The sequence below is a fragment of the Hydra vulgaris genome, chromosome 12, assembly GCF_038396675.1.
Source record: "Hydra vulgaris chromosome 12, alternate assembly HydraT2T_AEP".
Taxonomy (NCBI): Eukaryota; Metazoa; Cnidaria; class Hydrozoa; order Anthoathecata; family Hydridae; genus Hydra; species Hydra vulgaris.
The window spans coordinates 63,775,287-63,797,871 of NC_088931.1; the positions used below are offsets into that span (position 1 = coordinate 63,775,287).

General features: G+C 25.8%; 1 protein-coding gene across 1 annotated transcript in view; it reads left to right on the forward strand.

The window, feature by feature from the left end:
• The window catches only part of LOC100203139 (CWF19-like protein 2), a 35,775-nt gene that overhangs the window by 7,280 nt on the left and 5,910 nt on the right, over positions 1-22,585 (forward strand). The window contains exons 5-15 of the mRNA XM_065814079.1: positions 5,399-5,521; positions 6,069-6,159; positions 6,577-6,692; positions 6,830-6,879; positions 7,040-7,120; positions 7,303-7,615; positions 17,679-17,870; positions 18,076-18,150; positions 18,366-18,431; positions 21,822-21,939; positions 22,488-22,582. Coding sequence (XP_065670151.1) covers positions 5,399-5,521; positions 6,069-6,159; positions 6,577-6,692; positions 6,830-6,879; positions 7,040-7,120; positions 7,303-7,615; positions 17,679-17,870; positions 18,076-18,150; positions 18,366-18,431; positions 21,822-21,939; positions 22,488-22,582 — 1,320 coding nt within the window. The remainder of the gene's footprint in view (positions 1-5,398; positions 5,522-6,068; positions 6,160-6,576; positions 6,693-6,829; positions 6,880-7,039; positions 7,121-7,302; positions 7,616-17,678; positions 17,871-18,075; positions 18,151-18,365; positions 18,432-21,821; positions 21,940-22,487; positions 22,583-22,585) is intronic.

Consider the following 22,585-nt stretch of genomic DNA (forward strand, 5'->3'; position numbering starts at 1 on the left):
TAAATGAAACTAACTGTAGCATTATTCTATTCATCCACAAGTCTTTACAGATAAGTTTTCTGATTAGCTACTACTGTCTGCAATAAATGGGCAAAATGTAGGCAGCTTGTTGCAGTTTAGAACTTAAATATATCTAAAAGCAACATGTCCACTTGCCTAAAAAGTTCAATATTCAGCCATTTTGAGATGCTTGTAAATTTTTCTAACACTTTGTTTTGATCTAAGATTACCAGCATATAAGACCATTAGAGCAAACTATCTGAAAATGCAAACGTTATAAACTTGTCGAATCCACACCAAAAATGCCAGCATTTTTATATAACCCTAATTTTCAATCATCAACGGTTGAATGTGTTTCTAGAAACGAGTGGCCCCTCTAATCTGCCAGCTGACCTTGTGAAGGGTGCAACTAATTATAAGTCATTTCTTAATAGAAAGAAAGATAAGATTGGTTGTCCTCTTCTTTATCTGGTCATTATAGTAGATAGGGGCACAAATAAAGGGAGCAGTAACTTTTTAGAGACCTTCATTATGCTTCAAATAAAGGTCTCTAAATTAATTTAGATATTTACATACTTAATATCTAAATATCTAAATTAATTTCCAAATAAAACCATTATTTCGTTAAATTCTATTTTATTATAGGTAATCAGTGGTCTGTATGTGGTCTAGACCCCCCCCCCACTCACTAAGGTGAGGGGGAGGGGATTTGGGGTGGCACTAATCAAAGGGGAAGGGGGCAACCAAATTTTAGTAATATTATTAACTTTTCTTAATTCCCTTTTAAGACCATTACAATGTATATTTGCTGGAATATCTGGCACACACTTTTGATAGTCACTATCAAAATTTGAATCTTATGGTAAAAGCATGAATAAATGCAATAAAGATCTAATGGCTTTAACTGTATATTCATTAGAAAATGAATCGTGTATGTTTCATGCTAGAAAAAGAATAATTATATCTTTGTAAGTTGGTTGCCCCCTTCCCCTTTGATTAGTGCCATCTCCTAATTTAAATTTTGTTCTTAATAATTTAGCGCTTGTCAAACCAAATGGATTTAATAATCTATTTTGTTTGGTTTGGTTGTGGCTACTCATTTTAGATAATGAAATGCTGTTTTTATTAAGGCTTAATGAGCGTCACAAGAAGTAAAATTCACTAATTTATTTGAATCAACAGTCTGTCAATACATGAAAAAGAAAGTCAAAGCGAAAAGTTTGAGAGTCAATTTCGTTTATTTATTTTGATTATGATAAAAGATGAATTTAAAGTAAACTAACCGGTGCAAAGTTTATTATAAAGAACTCAGCTTGGCTTGAAAATGATTTTAATACCACATTAATGAAGAGTAGTAAAAATAAACAATTCGGCAGACCTACATTATCATTTCAAGAATCATCATTAAAAACAAAGAAAAGTTGCAACTTTGTCAGCTTCAAATTCTTGTGAGTTATTGTTTGTTAAGCTTGTACTACTTCGTAATTGTGAATGCATGGGAACAATATGACCATACAAATTTTAAAAATTCTGTAAAATCTACTAATTAGAAAAACTAATTACTAGGCTAGAATATAATTTTTTTCTACAGGAAAACAAGGTTATCTAGCAAGTATAATAGCACATGTAATAACACTAGTTAATCATATTAAACTTAAATAAGTTTTCCTATTCATGAGCGAAGATCTCATAATAAAACACGTGCTAAATAGTGTACATAGCACAAATAAAACATATGCAACTAATAAAAGTTAGTCGCTGCTAAGAAAAATTAGGTATCCATAGCAACTAAATAAAAAATATATTCACTTTTATAATTTTATAAATATATATATATATTACTAATAAAACTGTTTTATTAAAACGGTTTATTATTATTGAACGGTTTTATTAGTTTGATAATGGCTCTCACTATATGAGCTGAATTATTACTTAAAGCAAGAAATAAAAAGTATGATACCATTTATGATGTTTTAATGCTTATAATATTATTACACATACTGTTAAAAATGTCACTTAAATTTATATATATATATACATATATATATATATATATATATATATATATATATATATATATATATATATATATATATATATATATATGTACATTTTAGGAATTTAAGTGCACATAATACATATTGGAATTGCTACTACATCAACTGAAGGTTTGGGTTGGGCAGCAATAAATTTTTTTGTTATTCTTTGCTTTTCTTCATTTTCTGAAAACATTAGGTTTTCAGAAATTTTTTTGGAAATGTCACATATTGTTTTAACTTTTTTGCTTTTTCTGTTGTCTATATAGTGTCTTTTAGTGTCAATAAAGACACTAAAATATATTATCTCTATATCTATATCTCCTTGTTATATACGGACAAACCATAGAAAAAATGTTGACTTGTTTTTTTATTGACGACATTAAAGTAGACATTAGATCTTATCTGAACAAAATATTTTATTGTTTAAGATAAACTTTGCAGGTTATTTTTTGAAAAAAAAAATACTTCATTCTTTTTTATAAATGATATTTTTTATAAATAAATTTTATTTCATAAACTTATTTTTCATAAACTTTATAACAATATTTGATACGCTTTTCATAAATACTATAATTCATAAATACTAAAAAAAGAAAAAAAAATTTCATAAATGATTATTCTGAAAATCTCAACGAAAGATTATTATAATTTGTTGAAATTTTAACACTAGTTAGAGAGTTGTTAAACTTTATCAAATAAAATTAATTCTTGTAAAAAAATTTTATTCATTAAGTTAGTCTAGTCAAATTATAAATTACTCTTTAGGCTACTGTCATTGAAATAAAACATGTTGAAAAATGCATTGCTGTATACATCAGTTTCTAGTCAAAAATGTTTGGGCTTTCAAAGGGTTTTCAACATGCTCACAACTTCCAGATCTATACAGATGCTGTGAACTGGATGCAATTGTGAACTATGCAAACAATTTGTGAACTTTAAAAAAAACTTGTGAACTATGTAAACAATTTGTGAACTTTAAAAGTTTGCTCTAAAGCAGGTGTCTATATTTACTCCTTAAGCTGTTAAAAACAGCTTAGTGCAAAAATGCATGCAAATATTAGCATGTTGTTGTCAATATTGTGCCATACCATCAACATCTTGACAGATAGTTGTATAACATGATATTAAAAAAGACAAATCAAATGTCTTGTCTCAAAAATCAAATGTCTTGTCTCAAAAAAATACTGTGAATTATTGTGAACTTTAAAAGTTTGCTCTAAAGCAGGTGTCTATATTTACTCCTTAAGCTGTTAAAAACAGCTTAGTGCAAAAATGCATGCAAATATTAGCATGTTGTTGTCAATATTGTGCCATACCATCAACATCTTGACAGATAGTTGTATAACATGATATTAAAAAAGACAAATCAAATGTCTTGTCTCAAAAATGGAAGCAAAGCCAAGGCTTATAACTACAAGCTGGTTTCTGTCACCTCTTTACTGCGCAAAAGTGACTGAGAGAATTATCAAAGGTAAGATTATAAAAAACTGTACACAATCTAATTTCAAAGTCTCAACAAACCTGATTGAATCTGCAACATTCTAATTTAGTCATTGATACCTGGTTGACAAAATGTTTACTAACTTTGCCAAAGCATTGAACACAGTTTCACACAAAGACTTCTTCCCTAGAATCATGTCTTTGACATTTGAGGCAAGCTATTATGCTTCTTCATAAGACATTCAAAAGAAATTCAGAAATAAATGATTGATATAAAAATGGATTACAGGTTGACTAGTTGGTAGACAACAATGAGTATATTTGGAGAATAAACGTCCAATTGGAGAAAAAAGAGTAGTGGCCTCCCTCAAGGATCAGTTCTTGCATCACTGCTATCGTGTTCTTTGTCAATTACTTACCAGGCTGCATTTATAACCAAACCAAGTTAAACACCAATGATTGCAAGATCATAAGATTTATTGATTTTAATCAGTTTTCCTCGTACTATGAAAAACTGCAAGCGAACATCAATGGCCTGTATATTGGTTGTACAACAGACTTGTGAATTTTAATGTGTAGAAATACAAAAAAGTAATGCAAGTTGTCAGAAAACTAACAATATCAACACCACGACTGATGTTGATGGTGGTGGAGGGAATCTGGTTTTAATATGCTGTACATTAAACTCTGTCTAGAGTTTTGTAAATCATTGAAAATAATTAGAAATAAAAATGCAATCATTAACTTGTATAAGTCCCCATTGAGTATATCACTAGATATACTCAATTGGGACAAAACATGCTAATAAAACAGGCTATAAGGCGAAAGTTGCTTTAAGGAAACTATTTGTTGTCACCTTAACGTTTCTGACTCAATTTTAATGGCTTTACTATATTTAATTATTTTCCAAACTTTTAGCACGCAGTGTGTGTATAAAATGCGTGACTAAAAAATATAGATTTTTCTTTCACTAAAACTCTTTTTTTTTTTTAAGGTGAAACAAAAACTTTGCTTTTTACTATATTATGTAAGGCTTATGTCTTATTAACTTAAAATCATTCATTTTGCTAACATCTGTTAAGGCTTTCCTTCATAATTGCTGACTTCCCACAATTATGTTTAACATTAAGGTGACTCAACTGAGTAAAATCAACAAAAGAAAAAACCTTAAGGTAAATTTTTTTTTGTATATCACTGTGGGAAAGTGCGATAATTTTAATTTCAATAGAATATGCTCAAAAGAGCAATTATAAGATGAGCAAAGTTGCTCATCTTATAATTGCTTTTTTGAGCAATTATAAGATGAAAAATTTAAAATATATATAATATAAATAAAATATTTTTTTTTCCAAAAAAAAAAAAATTTTTTTTGGAAAAACTGCAATGTCGCCTTATAGTAGAATTTATATATATGTATATATATATATATATATATATATATATATATATATATATATATATATATATATATATATATATATATATATATATACATGTATATATTATTTGTTGTATATATGTGTGTATATATGTATATATATAAATATATATATATATAAATATATAAATTTATATATATATAAATATATATATATATATATATATATATACATATATATATATATATTTATATATATATATATATATATATATATATATATATATATATATATGTATATATATATATATATATATATATATATATATATATATATATATATATATATATATATATATATATATATAAACACACAAGCACAAGAAAAAATAGAATGATAAAATACAAATGTTATTTTTTGATGACTCAAACCAGAGAATGTTTTTCTGTTTTAAGTCTGGTATATAGCTTGTCAACCATGTGTTTTAAGTGCTGATATATGTATGTTAATGAGCCTTTTTTATTATTGAAAATAATGTAGAGAGAAGAATGGATGCTGACATCATCTCTTCTAGAAAAAGCCATGTTATCATCTAGTCATCGTGAGAATAAAACCAAAACATCAAAAATTGAAAAAAGGAAGAAAGAAGAAGAAGAAAGGAAGGTACACTTTAATTTTTTGCTAACAATCTAAAGAACATTTATTAATATATTTTACATGTGCAAATTGTAAAATCTTATAAAATTTTATATTTAAACAGTTATTATTATTTTAATAATAACAAAATCATAATATTGTTTTAAAATATGTTTTTTTTATTATTATTGTAATTATTATTAATAAATTAGTTGTATTTTTAGTGCTTAAAAGTTGTTTTTCTTACAAAAAATAAAAAAGATTTATTTTTTGTAAGAAAAACATTTATGTAGAATACATAAAGCACCACCCTATAGAAATAATAAATTTATACAAATTTAAAGTAATAAATTTTTTTGCTGCTATTTAAATTAATATTCTTTTTCTCAAATTTGTTGATTTTATATTTTTTAGGTGTCATTTTATTGACAAGTTTATGATTATATGAATTACACCCTAATTATGTAAATTAATAATGTATTTTTGTAAATTTTACACTTATATTTAAATAAAAGATTAAAAAATTGGTTATAAAATTATTCTTAATCTACGTTATTATATGTTTTTATCATAGTCTGCCTATTCTTCAAGAGAACTAAACCCATATTGGAAAGATGGTGGTGTTGGTTTGCCTTTAGAAGCTAATAAAAACCAAGAAACTAAAAGTAAACAAATAAATGAATCTAAAAATAAATTTTTTATTATATTTATGAATAATATTTAAAAAATAAATCTAAAAAGTTTTTTTTATTATATTTATCTTACATTAAATATCATGTGAATTAAAATGATTTAAAACTTGAAAGAAGTATATTTTATAATAAATTACATTAAATTTTTTTAACATTTTAGTTTTTTTATTATTATATTTTAAAAATATTACTTTGTTATTTTAGGGTCACATTATGTCAATTTTTTTACATAAATATATAATTATAAATTATAAACGTATATAATGAATAATTTACTAATAAAACTTATAATGACTCTGTTAAAAATTATAATGTTAAAAGTTTTATATAGTTATAAAATTATAAAATATTTGTAATCTTTAATTATTCAGAAAAAAAATTCCTTCTCAGATGTTGGTGTAGGAGATGGTGGAAAAAGCTGGATACAAAAAGCGTACGAGCGTTCAAAATTACAAGCTGAAGAAGAAGGAATTCCTTTTGAAGATGTTGTTGCTCAAAGATGGGGTGTAATAGTTTTTGTTTTTTCTTATATATATGCACTGTCATCTTATGTATTTATATTTATATTCATTAGTTTCTGCATGTTATTTTTTGTTATTTTTTTTTATGTTGAGTTAATTAAGTTTTAGTATTAAATTTTTAGTCAATGGCCAAATTAAATGCTCTTTTAAAAGCCTCTGAAAATAGTTCCAGGTAAATCTATCAAGCTATTATTTTTTTGTAAATTACATTTCAAATATTCCTTTTTTTACTTATAAAAATGTTGTGTATCTGCTTTTTACTTTTAATGAAATTTATTAGTGAGTCTGTTTTATATATAAACTGTTGTTTAAAATTGAAATTTTTCTTCAAGAAATAAGCAAGAATCAAAACATACATCATCGTCATCATCGTCAGGTTGGAGAAAATCAAAAGATCAATCTAATCAATCTTAGTATTGTTTTTATTCAAATTTAATAACTTTTTTTTGGTGTTTACATTTTTTCACATTTTTATTATTGTTTATTTTTAAATCATTTTTAAATAATATGCAAAATTAAGTTTGTAATACAGTTTGACATAAATTTAACATTTCAACTTCTCGTATAAACTTTGATTGTTTTTACTTCATTTTAGTTCGTTATTAGTATCGAATAATGTGTCAACTTCAACAAAAACATGTAAAGATGATAAAAGCTGTGAACAGAAAACTTTTGATAATAAGAAAACATCCTTTGATAATAAGAAAACATCCTTTGATGATAAGAAAAAATCCTTTGAACCTCTAAAAGAGGACTATAAGAATGATATAATAACAAAAGATAAATTATCTAATAAAGTTGAATCTAATACAAATGAATCTATTTTACCCACAAGGATTCCTTTAACAGATAAAGAAAAAAATGAAATTAGTGCTAAGATATTACGTGCAGAGCTAATGGGTAATACTGTAAGTAGCCTAATATATTTATTAGCAAGTTTGCTGATGAAAAAGCTTTTTTTTATAAATATTAAGTCTATATGTATATATATATATATATATATATATATATATATATATATATATATACATACATATATACATATATATATATACATATATATATACATATACATACATACATATATACAAATATATATAAATACATATATATATATATATACATATATATACATACATGTATACATATATACATATATATATATATATATATATATATATATATATATATATATATATATATATATATATGTATATATATGTATATATATATATATTTATATATATACATATATATACATTTACACACACATACATATATAAACGCAGTTTTAGATGCGCACAGATGTCATACAAAAACAGGAAGTTTCGGGAGTTTCAGTACATACCTCGACTATCTTATAACCTGCTGGCATGTAGGAGTGCTGCTACATCAACTCAGGGTTTGGCATGGGGCAGCATTCTTTTCTTTCATTATTCTTTGTTTTTTATTCTTTTTTTTAAAAAAAAAAAAAGTTAAAGTGCAGATATGGGTTGAATATAGTATATATATAAAATGATATTAGGAAATTGCATCTTTAGATATGGAGTATAGTATATATATATATATATATATATATATATATATATATATATATATATATATATATATATATATATATATATATATATATATATATATATATATATATATATCTATATGTATATGTATACACACATAAGGTTGCAATTTCCTAATATCATTTTTGCACTCTATAATTATAGAAAAGATTGCTGCCCTATGCCAAAATTAATGTGGTAGTGCTATAGTGGTAGAGCGCTCGCCTCATAAGCAAGAAGTTCCGAGTTCGATCCCCATCATGTCCCTGGTTTCTCCACGCAGCGGCCTTTTTCGTCAAGGTTTGTGTTTTGGAGTTATAGAGTTGAGAGAGGGTTGTAATCACAACTAAAGTTGCCTCCTCAACTGCAGTGGCATTCATGGCCTTTGATTGAAATAAAAAAAAAACACTCAGTCGATGTAGCAACACTAGGGTATTAACTTTTTGGTAAATTTTTGGTATCTCCAGTTTCCTGTATTAAAAACAGATGAACTTAGGTTTAAAAGTAACTGAAAAGTCATTGGTTTTGTTTAATTTTTGTAAAAAGTCACCCACCATGACTCTTGATTTCACACTGGCTTCCATATATCAGTGATTTTTATAGTGATTTCATTTATTTTTTATTAATATTTTTTAACGAAAATCATGTATTTTTATCTTATGATTACTAACACATTAATTACTTAGTATTAAGTATTAAATAGTTATTTTTTTTATCTCATCAATCAAACATCTAAGCAGTTCCTGATTTGTGGTTGTTTCAATTCAAGCTAATATTGCTGTTTTGGTTAATTTTAGCCATTTTTAAATTTACATTTTTCATTAAAATCAAATCTTCAAAAAAGAAAAAGATAAAAATAGGTGACTTAACTAATCTTTAGGTGAGAAATTCAAATAGACAAGTTAAAAACTCATATTTTAGTTATAAATTATCAAAATATTTAAATATTAATAATTTGAATATTTGAATTTAATATTTAGTTAAATATTTATTTTAGTTAAATTTAATATTTAATTAAAATAAATATTTAATTAAATATTAAATTTAAATATTCAAATAATGGGTCACTGCTCCAGCAAAAATTTTGGGGTGTAAATTTTTTAGATCATTTTATGTTTGAGGTACAGCATGAAAAAAGAATTTGTTTTGCAAAATATATGGGTTTAAAGTTTAATGTATTTTTTTTATAGCAAAATTAAATATAGCATATTTGGTTTTTTATTTTATTTGAAATAATAGATAAAAAAAATATGCATATTTAAATTTATATAAAATTTTTATATTTACTTATTTATAATAATTATATATTTTTTTAAATCAATATATAACACGTCATACTAAGGAAAGGAAATATTTAAATTTTTTCTAAAACCGGTTTTCGAATAAACCGCGGTTTTCAATGTTTTAAAAACTGGTTTTCCGGTTTTCTAGTGTATTTTTTTATTATATATTTCAGGGGAATAACAGCAGCAAAAACATAAATATATATAGCAACAATGTCATATACGTACATTGAATACAATTGAGCAGCAAACAAATAAGCTGTTTTAATGGTTAATTTTACGTTTCTTAAGACAATAAGCATGTAAAAAACATAAAGCATTAAGTGTTTCATCATTTAACCTTAGTTTAGTGACAAATAGACCACTTGCAAAAAATGACCTTTCACCCTCCACACTTGTTATTTGGATTGACTTCAAAGCCGTGTGCAACAAATCTAAGTTGCTTGTTCGTTTTTTTGTTAGCTCAAATACCCCTATTTTTTTAGCATTAGCTTGGAAGTTGATTCTATTTTTTGTTTCTTTGGTGAAACCTCTTTGAAAAAAGGGAAGTGTGTTTCTCTGATAGAGAACTCGAGCTCTTCTGACAAGGAAGTAAATTGTTGTACTTGCTCCTGACTAGTTTCATTATCTGACAAGTTTTCCTTATCTATAGACTCACTTCTCTTTTGCTCAAACAAACGATTAAACAAACTTGATGCAATAGCAGCAATTGCATTTCTCTTTGGCATGGAATTTTCGAAAATGTCATGAGTTGCTCTATTAATGACATCAGGATTATTCAGATATTTAACTAAGTTTACTAATATAGCATTCCTCAGTGACTCTTTAAGTAAATGAGTTAACTAGCTCTTGACTAAAGGTGTTTTCCTTGCATTTTAGCTGCTTGAAAATGAACTTCAGAATGGCATCAGGTGAGAGCAAGTTCAAATCTTTTCTGCAAAGTGCTTCAGCACCAACCTTGATTGGTTCTAAAACATTTACTTGATTTTGTAAGGTGGTAAATTTAGACTCAGAAATCATAATATTGCTTGATAACTCAATCAGTGACATTTGAATACATTTCTTAAGGGTAACAAATCTTGAAATCATATCTAGTAAGCTGTTCCAACATGTCTTAGAGTCTAAGATTAGCTCCTATCCAAACTCAGACTGGACATGCTTTTGCAGAATCATGTCATTTTTAAGTGGAGACTTTCGAAACAATCTGACACATTTTCTGACCTTGTTGATGAGTTCTGTGACATCCTCCCTGATCATTGGAAGAGCTGGTGCACCTGCTTCTGCTGAAACTTCTAATCCTCTTTCCTCATCGCTGTCATCATCTTCTTGGTCCTCTTCTAGAATAGTGACTTGCTCAGGTGTGCCATTATCTTCTTTCCTAGATTGCCTATATAGAACATCACAGACAACCAAGTGGATTCAATGTGCGAGGCAGAGCTGATGGTCTGGTAAAATTGAGCTCTCAAATTTTTTCATTACTGCAGCTCCATCTGTGGTTACTGCAACAATATCAAAGGCAAAACATAGCCCAAATTCTTTCAGTTTCTCATCAATAATTGCACAACATTTCTCTGCTGGTGTAGATCCATATACCCTGATCATTCCAAAGTTCCAATAATCACCTTCCATATGGACATTTATGTTTGTATATCTTCTGTTTCTGGATGAAGTATACTCATCAAGGGTTAAGCTAAATTTGTGACTAACAAGCTTCTTTTCTGCAAATTGCTGCTGATATGTTTTCTTGATATCTTTATAATGTTTCATCAGCAGAGCCTTAATCGATTTAGCATCTTTGGGCAATTTATATCCTTGTGTCTCTAGAGCTGTTCTCAAACGTCGAATAGTTGAGAAAAAATGAGAGGGCAGCCCATCACATGAAATAAGCTCAGCCAAAACAACATCAACAGGATACTTTGTCTTAAAAAATGAATCAATGGGTTTGATGACTTCAAGTTTCCTCTCAGGAGTAACAACAGCAGTAAACATGATTACTTGTGCTTTATCCTGGTGGTTCCTCCTTTTCACTTAATTTCTTGGTTGCAGAGCTTGTACTCGGCCAATTCAAGTTCTTTTGAATGCAAAAAGTGCTTCCAAACTGGTGTGTTATCCTTGTGGACTTCAGAAAATGACATTTTCGTTTTTGTGAAAATTTGTTTCATTTTTTTACATCACAAATTGCAGTAACTTACTGTTAAAGTTCAAGTGGAAGCAAATTGAATGTTTTCATTTATTTTCTCGAACAACTACACATCACAAAAAGTGTTTTAGAATTGCCAAATAACCAAGTAAATTTTGTACAAAAGATATATATCCAAAAACCAGTTTTGAACATAACATTTTCGGTTTTCGACTTCCAAACATTTTATGGTTTCCAGAAACCAGTTTTCCTTTCCCTATCATGCGCGCATGCGTAATATTTATACTTGTAATTAGTTCAAAATTTACTCTATTTTCATTTTATATACTTGAATATTTAGTTGAACATTTTGTATACTTGAATACTTGATTGAACATTTTGTATACTTGAATACTTGGTTGAACATTTTGTATACTAAAATACTTGGTTGAACATTTTATATACTTTATAATTTAGTTATATTTTGATTATAGTTAGGTTTTGTATTTATAATGTTGCTAATAGATAACATGCATGTTCCTGTTATTATTTTTCCCTGTTCAAATCGTTTATTTTGCGTAGCTTTAACATAATCCATAACATAAGTTGTTTTCAATTTTGAAGAATTTTATTGTTTGCATTTTATGGGTGCAAAGTTTAAATTTTTATTAACAGTTAATATTCGATTTTGAGTGTTGCAAACTTTCACTTGCTAATGTTCTTTTCACTGCAATACCTACCTCATCAGGGTGTTAGCCAGCCTGATGGCGCTGCGTATAACGCGGTTTCCTTAATGGTTTAAAATTCCCAAAGGTTTTTAAGATCATGGTAAAAAAAAAATTAATTGAGTCTCAGATTTAAATTGTTGCGCTAGACTAGTAAAAAACGCAATTAGTGCGCGCGACAAGGAAATGAATTAAGTTAATCAATTAAGAATTAAGATCGATTTTTTGATATAAAAAAAAAAAAGTGTTGTCATTGACAAGCAAGATCATTCATTCAAAAGTTGAAAAAAAAATGTTTTTAATTTTTGATTGACGTCAGTTATTCTCCAATTAAAATTGCTCAACACGTTTAATAAATTATTTAATTAATTTATTTTTGTTATTCAAAAACTCTTTATTTACATTCTTGCTTTTTATCTTAAGTTAGGAAAGTTACAAATAAAATTTGCATGTTAATAAATATTATAATATAAAATAATTTAATAACGTTTTTATATTAAAAGATTTATTAATAATTTCGGTAAAATAAGTTAGTTGGTAAAGTAAACCAAAAATAACAACAACAAAAAATCAAAAATAAAACTTGCAATGAAACGTATTATATATGTTATATTTGCGTAAAACATAAGATAATTAAACAATATTATAATATTATTAATTATTAAACAATGTTTACAATAATTACAATAATTAATTTTTTTTTTTAATTTACAAATTCAAAATTTACGTAGATATTTAATGTATATTTGCAAATTGAAAAAAATTTATCTGCCCCTTGAATGTCTTTGTTACTTACTCGGTGTAGTTAAGGCAATTTTAAAATACTATAGCGTCTGTATGATATTTTGTTGACTACTACATATTTCCGTTAAATGATCAGGTCTGTGAATCATGGAAAGACGGAAAATATAAAATGATAAATTTTGCGGTATCATAAAATATAAATGTTTGAAGCGAAAAAACCCAGACCGTAGATAATTTTTTTTTTTTAAATCTTCTTAAAATCCTAATTCGCTTCTCCAAATTTGTATAAGATTTTAAATAAATACGATTTTTAGGTAAAATGAAAATCATAGATTAAAAACTTTTAACATTTATTGGCGCTTTTTCTTGATTGATTCTTGAAGTTCTTTTTTGGTCGGTATTCTTGTATTTTTTGTAAAAATTGATAGACATTGTATTTTGACAACTATATAAAGCTAATAGGTCAGAAACAATTAGAACTAGGATCTATAGTAAATTAAGGCACTTTTTCAAAAGATTTTAGCTAAATTCATGCTAACGCCGATGAGCGAAAGTGATCTAAAGACTCCAAAATGGTATTCTTTGTATTTACAATTAGGGGTAGTAAAAAGGATTAGAAAATTATATAAAAAAGAGAAAAATTCTTTATATATTAAAAAACCTGAAGCGAAAAAAAATATAACATCTAAAGCTTTTGTTTGGACATAATACGCCTATAAAATTATGCCAATTTCAAATAAATAAATTCGAATAGTTTGTAAATCGCCTTAACTACACCGAGTATTTAAATAAAAGTAGCATTATATTTGACGGAAATTAGCGAGCCAACCAACTTTTCAATAAAAGGTTATTAAAATTTCGGAAACTTTAATTTAAATTTCATTTAAAAGCTATCGATTTAAATAAGTTTTTTACTATTTGAATTTATCTTATGATAAAAATTGTAATATAAAATATGATGAACAATAATACGACTACCTATGTAAGAAAGTTAAAAAAATTTTCTAACTATTTTAAAATTTTTAGTTTTAAAATACTTAGTATTTTAAATCTGAAATATTCGAAATCTTTCTATATAATTAGGGTTGTCAAACATCTGGATTTTACAAAAATTACAATTTTACGGATTTTACAAACCTGTAATAATTTTTTTTTTAGTGTTTTCCTTCGTAAAAGCCGTAAAATTCTGGCATTCCTAAGTATAACGTATAGTTTTTTTTATCAACTGTTGTTAAAAAGTTGTTTTAGCAAGTTAAAAAGTTACAAGAGGATCTTGGAAATCGTCAAAAATGTTTTGTTAAAAATTAAATACTATTTAGCATTTTTTTTACATTTATAATTTAAAAATGGAAATAAAAATAAAAGACAATATATGTAACTAATTGTTTAAACCTTTTTAAAACTGTATTTAAAAGCGATTTACGCAATTAAAATGATCAAAGTTTTAATAAATAAATTTATTTATTCATTCATTAAAACTGCAAACAATTGTCTTTTGTTATAGTTTTCTCTCAAAAGTATTAAACAAAGGAGAGAAGCAATTTAAAAATGAAAACTGACGATAGTTGCTCAAAATGAAACAAGTTGAATAATAATAATTAAACATTTATAAAATATAAAAATATTCCTGAAAAATTAAACAGACAAATATTCCTATGAATAACCCAGCAAAAATAGAAAATTTTTATTGAAACTTAATTGTATCAAAAAAATTGTATCTACTTTTTGTCAGAATGTAATGACCTTTTTTTTTTTAGCCGCACCTAAATTCCCAATTTCGCTAAAACGCTGTATGAATTTTTTTTCTGGTTAACACCCTGCTCATCAAAAAAGGTTTTGCCATAACTTTTTGCAAAAATATGTTTACAAAAATTTGTCTGAATTTAATAAACAAAACTTGTATTTTTGTCATTTAATATTATTGTCCATAAAACAAAATGACTTGTGTAAAATAGAGATTTACTTTATAGTATAAGAAAGATGCATCCAGATTTACACCAATGATAAAGTTTTCTAAAAAGTCACAAATAACAACGCACTCTTTTATTTAGGTTAACTTTTAAATCTTTCAAAAACTTTGTTTAACATTTAGAAAGTATGAGTGAGCAGTTTCTCAATGCACTTCTCTATATAGAGCACTAGCTCTATATAGGTTTTAACAGATTCAGTTAATGTGTCAAGTTGGATCCTGTCAGTTAGCAACTAGTTAGAGAAGTTATTGTTGTTTTAGATAAAATTTAGCTCATCGTCAAAATCAAATTTCATAAAGCGCTTTTAGAAAAATAGCCATAGAACATTTCTTCATGTATAACTTAAACATCTATGAACCATAGATGTTTAAGTTGTACATGAAGAGATGTTCTGCAGCTATTTTTCTCACTCCTCTTTGAAATGTAGCAAACCAACAAAAAAACAAGTTTGTTTATTATAATTAATTTTCTATTAAATTTGATTTGATAAAAATCTTAAAAATAATAAAAGTATCAGATTTAATTTCCAGAGAAACAGATAAAGTATAAAAATATAAAAATTATTATTTAAATATTAAGATATATTACTTTACCAACTTAAGACCTTTTCAATTAAATATTCATAAGTTATATCCTATTTTATTGCATTTTAAAAAAGAACTGCATTCTAATGGTAAACACACACACTGACCGAGTGAGCACCTGAGGCCCTAAATTTGCAAAATTTCCAAAAAAAAATCTGTGTTGATGAATGTTCAAAAACACATTTTTTTTTCATTCATTCACAAGGATTATGTCAACTTTTACTATTTATTTTGGTTAAATTTAACAAGTTCTTTTTACTCTAAAAATTATCTAAGTTCTAATTAATGTAAACAATAGATGGATCTCAGGAAAAATCTCAGGATACGCAAGTTTGAATTGACTGTACAGTTCTAGAAAGTTACACAAAAGCAATAGTTTTTTGAACATGTATTCTGTTATTACTTCCTTTGCTAATACTTGACACGAATGATGAGCGATCAATCGCTCTGCCTGACCATGTTTATAATACTTCATCTATAAAATGTAAACTACTTATTTTATAATGGTTAAATTTTTTTTTATTGATTTTTTGTTGGTAGAGGCAACATGTTGAAGCAAAACAACACTATATAAATTAAAAGGAGAATCTTCTAAAATTTCCCAAGATAAACTAATGCGAGTGAATGCCTCATCTTCTTTTGTTGATAATTCATTTGCTTCATTTTTATTGGAGTATTCTACTGGTACATCTGCTTTTGAGCAACTTTATAACTTCCACCCAAGTAAAACTCTTACATCAAATGACTCTATGTGTCTTGCCAACATTAATGTTACGATAAATCTACATAAAAAAAAATGAATGTTTAAAATATTACATATTTTTATATATAGTAATTATATATGTGTACATATGCACTTTATAAATATCACAATAATTTTCTAATCAAATCTTTTTATAAAGTAATGAAAATGGTGATTGCAAATGCTGAATAATTCTTCACAAGCACTCAACTAGGCATAATTAACTAGGAATAATTCTTCACAAGCACACAAACTATTACAAACGTCTAGATCATATAATAGTCTCTTTATTTCTAGTATTTAAAGTTTTATTGCACTCTGACTTCAAAACTTGACCAACATTGCATAAATACATTTTCATACAGAATAAAATATTACAATTATACATAAAAATTACAACTTTTAGTTTAAAATATTAGTTACATAATTTATGTAGCATATACTTGCAATATTAATTATTTATTATAGACAAATTATTTGGTCTGATTTCAGCAATTAAACTTTGAAACTTGAAAAGACAAACATAAACAAATACATAAGTTTATGGATTGGCTATATTTTCTTGTCTATAACTTTAAATTTTTTAAAACTCTATCAGACTGTATTTGGTTCAAACAGAAAATTTCTGGATTTTTTTGGTTAAAAATATTACTCTTCAAATACAAAGTGAATGAATAATTTACATATAAAGATACATATTCAAAGTATTGCTTATCTGATGCTATAATATTTTTCCATTTTTCTGATAATTTATAGATTGTCTGCCAGATGCATCAGTTGTCTTTTGAGGCCAAAAAGGAATCAAGCCAATTTTGAATACCCTTTGGGGTTGAATTTCGAACGGTTACTTTCCACAACACTTTTCTTCATAAAATAATAATTAAGCAAAACAATTTTTTTTGTTCAAAGTTTTCCATTTTTAATAAGATTAAAAACACGTTGTTGTGAAAAAAAATACACTGTATACTGAATATATGTTAACAGATATCTGAACTTTACGATGGAAAAAAAAAATGTCATTGTTAACAATATAACACAAGTGGAGCTATCTTTTGAAAAAACCAGAAACTTATTTGTAGTCATGCTTAAATTTGTACTTTTGAAAAATTTTCATTAATTTGATTCTTTTATTACTAAATTACTTTATGGCATTTTCTTTTAAATGCTATTATGGATGCTGTTTGATTTTACATATAAAATCTTGTTTTGTGTTGTGGTATAACCAGAAATATTTTGATTTTCAAGGCGCTTTGTGCTAAGCTAAAGTTGGACTTACAGCAAGGAAGAATAATATCAACAGTGAATAAATCTGAAAAAATCTCAACAAGTACTGAGGATGTCCTTCTGACGCGAGAAGATAAGCATGGAAATCTTTATCCTTTGAAGCTTCAGCATGGTGCAGAAGAGCTAAACAGAAAAAGAAATAAAAAGAAACTGGTTTGTTGTTATTTGTTATTTTATCATAATTTATGTTAAATTATATTAAAGAATGAAGGTTTTTTTAAATGTATAAAATTGATTAAATAAATATAATAATGGATTATGTTTATTAAACTTTAAAGGTATTAATATTAAATAATAAATGATAAAAAAAAACTAGAAAACCAAACAAGTTGAATATGAGTTTTTTTCCTTTTAAAAGGTTTCCATGCATGATTCTGAAGGAAATCGTGTAAAATATTTTGAAGATGATGACTGTACATCTCTTAAAACAATGGTAGGTTGCTCTTTTTTTTTTAATTTTTTAAGATGCTTTTAAAACATTTTCAAAGATTCTTTACATTTATTTATTTTTTAAACATTGCGGTCAACATTATTATTAATTTTTAAACAATGACGTCAACCTTGTTAATAATTTTTGTAATACTAATTGATAATTTTAAATAAGAAAGAATTTTTAATTTCTTGATTTTATTATTTTTAATAATTTAGGTTGAAAATGAACGACTAACCACAGCAGATGAACAACATGCTATGATGCACAGAATGGCATCAAAGGTCAGATTTTTAAATTACAGCCCTTGGTTATTTGCTTTTATATTAATGTTATTTCTATAATTTTTTTGCAAATAAACGTGTGCATCATACATTGCGTATGATAGTTTACATAACATTTTTTACCAAAATATTATTGCATGTTATTTGTTAAAACTTATGAAATGTACTTTTGAAATTAAATATAAAATAATAAATCTTTTAAGTAAAATACATTAACTGATATAGGTTAGGTTTATATGAATATATTAAACCAATTCTAAAAAATATATTAATATAGGTATAAAAACATAGATATTTTATAAGTAGGTTGTGTATTTTTCATGAAATTTTAGACAAATTAAAAAAAATTTTAAAGGTTTTTTTAAATTTACAATATTTTATTATTAGTATTTAAAAACTGTATTTATATTTTGCTATATTGTTATATAGTTGAATAACTAAAACATATTTTTAAAAAGATAGTATATTTATCATGTTTATACAATAATTTTATAAAGATTTATAGTTATATATATATATATATATATATATATATATATATATATATATATATATATATTATATATACTTATTTATATATTAGGGTGTGGTGGGGTAATATGGATAGATTGATATATTTTTTAGTTAATAACCACCATAAAAACTTTGGTTATTTTTCTTTACATTCAGGGTGTATACAATAACTTCACAATGAGTAGAGCATAAATAAATTTTCAATAACTAACTTACCAATCCTTTTTAAACAACACCTTTCATATATCCAAATTACCCCACTGGTGGGGTAATACGATACTCATTATATTTGATACATATATCACACTTATTGCTTTCCATGCATTTAAAAAGTCAACCTGTATTGGTTATGTCTAGCAGTTTTCTTTTTCTTACTTATACAGTTTTCTTTTCAGTTTTATTTTTCTCTTCTTGCAACCTTGCAACAACATCTTGCGCTGTGAAAATTTTGCTCTTTTGCACACGGCTCTATTTTTTTTTGAATTTTGCAAGTGCTGTCAGTGTAGGTTGACTTGGACTAGGTGTAAGTACAAAATCAATTTATGTTACAAAAAAGAAAATAATGTTGTAAAAAACCTGCTCTCTGCAGGTTTTTTACAACATTATTTTCTTTTTTGTTAGACACATCTACTTCCTCACATTTTGGTTTGGCATATTCACTGTCTTCTTCATAGGTTTTGATTTGTCAACAGGGTAAAAACCACTATCATTAAAACCACTTTTCAGGAGTTTGCTATCTATCTTACTGACAAGAACTTTAAGTAAAGTTTGACTTGTCAACATTTTTATGTCTGCTTTCTCTTAACCAATTTTTGAGGATTTTCTTCCAGTGGGATTTCAATGGAGCAGAAAAACCAACATCAAGAGGTTGTAATGCATTTCTTGTGTTCAAAGGTAAGCAAAGTAAAATTAAATGATTGTCCAGAGCCTTTTTAACAGTAGAATATGTTATATGGCTATTGTGGCCATCACGCAGCAGAAACACAGGCTTTTTATAATCCTTTACATGTATAATAAACCTGTCAATCCAACTTTCAAAAATATAGTGCTCCAACCTGATTTTGTTACACCATACATTGCATTTTCTGGTCCATTTTGACACTATGCATCATAAAGGTGGCTTTGTAGACAACAAACGACCATTTGCTGACTCACAAAACAGTACAGTATACATTAGTTTACCACATGATGGGGCAATACAATAGGCTGTTTTTGATGTTTTCAGAACAAAAATTTTTCCTGCTGTAAGATTTGTACATAAACCTGTTTCATCTAAATTAAATATGTCTGTCAAATAAATTATTATCATTAAATGTCTTCTCATATAACTCAAAAAAATCTGTCAAATTGTTTGAAAAAAATGTTTTTAGAGAAAAAAATGTTTTTAGAGAAAGATTATTAGCTCTTGCTTTTGTCAAAAGTTCAGTTTCTTTTTTCTGTGATCCTATGTACCAATAGTCATGCGTTGATATTCACAAGGCATAATAGTTTATTTCGGTCTTATTATTTTATCTCAAATATTATAAAATAAACTTTAATTACATAAAATATAAAATTTAATTATAAAGTAAAGAGGAATACAAAAATAAAATATAAAACATTTAAATGGTAGTTAAAGTTTTACCCTAGTCATTCAGGGAAAACAAAGTTTGAGCTATGATCTTAATGTAAATAATTCATAAGTGTTGTAATATAATGATCTAGCATTATAATATAATGATATAAAATAGATATATATATATAAAATCCTATAAATCTTATAATATAAAACTATTATATTACATATAATAGTTTTATATTATAAAACTATTATATGTAACTGAAAAACATAAATTACTATATTAAAAAGCAAAAGTGAGTATAAGTAAATAAATGTAATTTAGCTTATGATTTTGTAATAAAATTCTAAAATATTAGTAGAATTTTGTATATTTTATATATATATCCATTTTACCCCACTATTACTTTACCTGTATATCCATTTTACCCCATTTTAGATTTATGTTTATTTATCAATATGGGTTAGAGAACTTATAAATTAAATTTTACATGTTGTCACATCATACATCCGACTAATAAATTTACATCATTAAACTTGCATTAGAAGTTTTACTGAAGTCTGCAGACAAAAGTTTTAAAACATAATGTTTCTTATATATATTTTTTTTAAATAACATGTTTTACATTTTAACTATTCATGTAAATCAAATATTGTTAATGCAAAACTATTCATGTAAATCAAACATTGTTAATGCAAAAAAAAAAGAAGCTATTTATGTATGTTAACTGTAATTTTCAGGTTTTAGCATTATGTATAGATAACTTATTTTCTGCATACTGATTGAATATATCCATATTACCACACCCTACCCTATGTCCTGGTCATGATGTTAAACTGATCTTATATTATGAACTTATTTAAGGTTGAGACTCCTTATATGTAGTTTTAGTAAATAGGTTCTTTAATTAATACTAATGACTTTTTAATGTTAATCATGATTCAAATTATTCTTATGGGTTCAATCGTTTACTTTAGTTTTTATTTCAAACACAAATCTCAAACTTTGATAGGTTCATCAGTTTACTTTTATTCTTGCAAAAATATGAGTTTTATACCCTTCACTAATTGCTCATACAAGTTATGGTTTACCCATTCCTTTTACACCCCTTTACCTATTCTTTTCACACCCCTTCACCTTTTCCTTTTACGCCCCTTTACCTGTTAATACTTATGCAACTATAAACAAATAGTTGCATAAGTATTAATATTGTTGATTGCACTTACGCTGGTTCATGGTCATGCACGCATGTATGCACATAATTGTAATTATTATTCTCAATGTTATTATTTTTAGTATTAGTTTTTTGTGTTATTAGCACTTAGGATCAACAATGGGAGATGATTATACTGTAGATGATATGTTTGTAACAGCTTCAGCTATTAAAGGAACTACAGCTTCAGAAGATAAAAGAACTAAAACCAAAGCTGTTGCTGGTATGTTTTTTTCTTTAAGTAAATTTTTTATAATTGTTTACAAAAACATGGCTTAAATAAAAAAAAATTAAAATATTTATATTGGAAAATATTATTTGAGATTAGGAATCCGCATAAATATTTACAATGTATTTTGGTTTGCTGTTAGTTCACACTGCCTGTTGTTCTGAAGCAGAATAATTTTAGGAAATAAATTTAATAAAAATAGATATAGACTATGTAATTTTATAATATGATTCAAGTTTTTATGTTGCGTATTATTTATGTAGTTATTATTTATTTGTACATTTTATTTATACCACCACAATACACTGAATTTAAAACAGTACACTGAGTTTACAAAAATACACAAAATTTACAACAATACACTAAGTTTACAAAAATACTAAACTTGACAAGTAGAACAACAAATTTGATAAAAATTAAAAAAAATGAATTAAGAAGCTTAATAAGTATAACAAGAAGTTTAAAGACTTGAAGAATTTGAATTTATAATAAAACAAAAAAACTAAAAAAAACTGAAATTAACTTAAAATTCTTGATTTTAGCACACCAACTACGTGAGAAACAGCTTAGTAGTTGCAGATACTGCTTTGAGAATCCTAAAATTGCAAAACATTTAATTGTTGCAATTGGTGTAACGGTA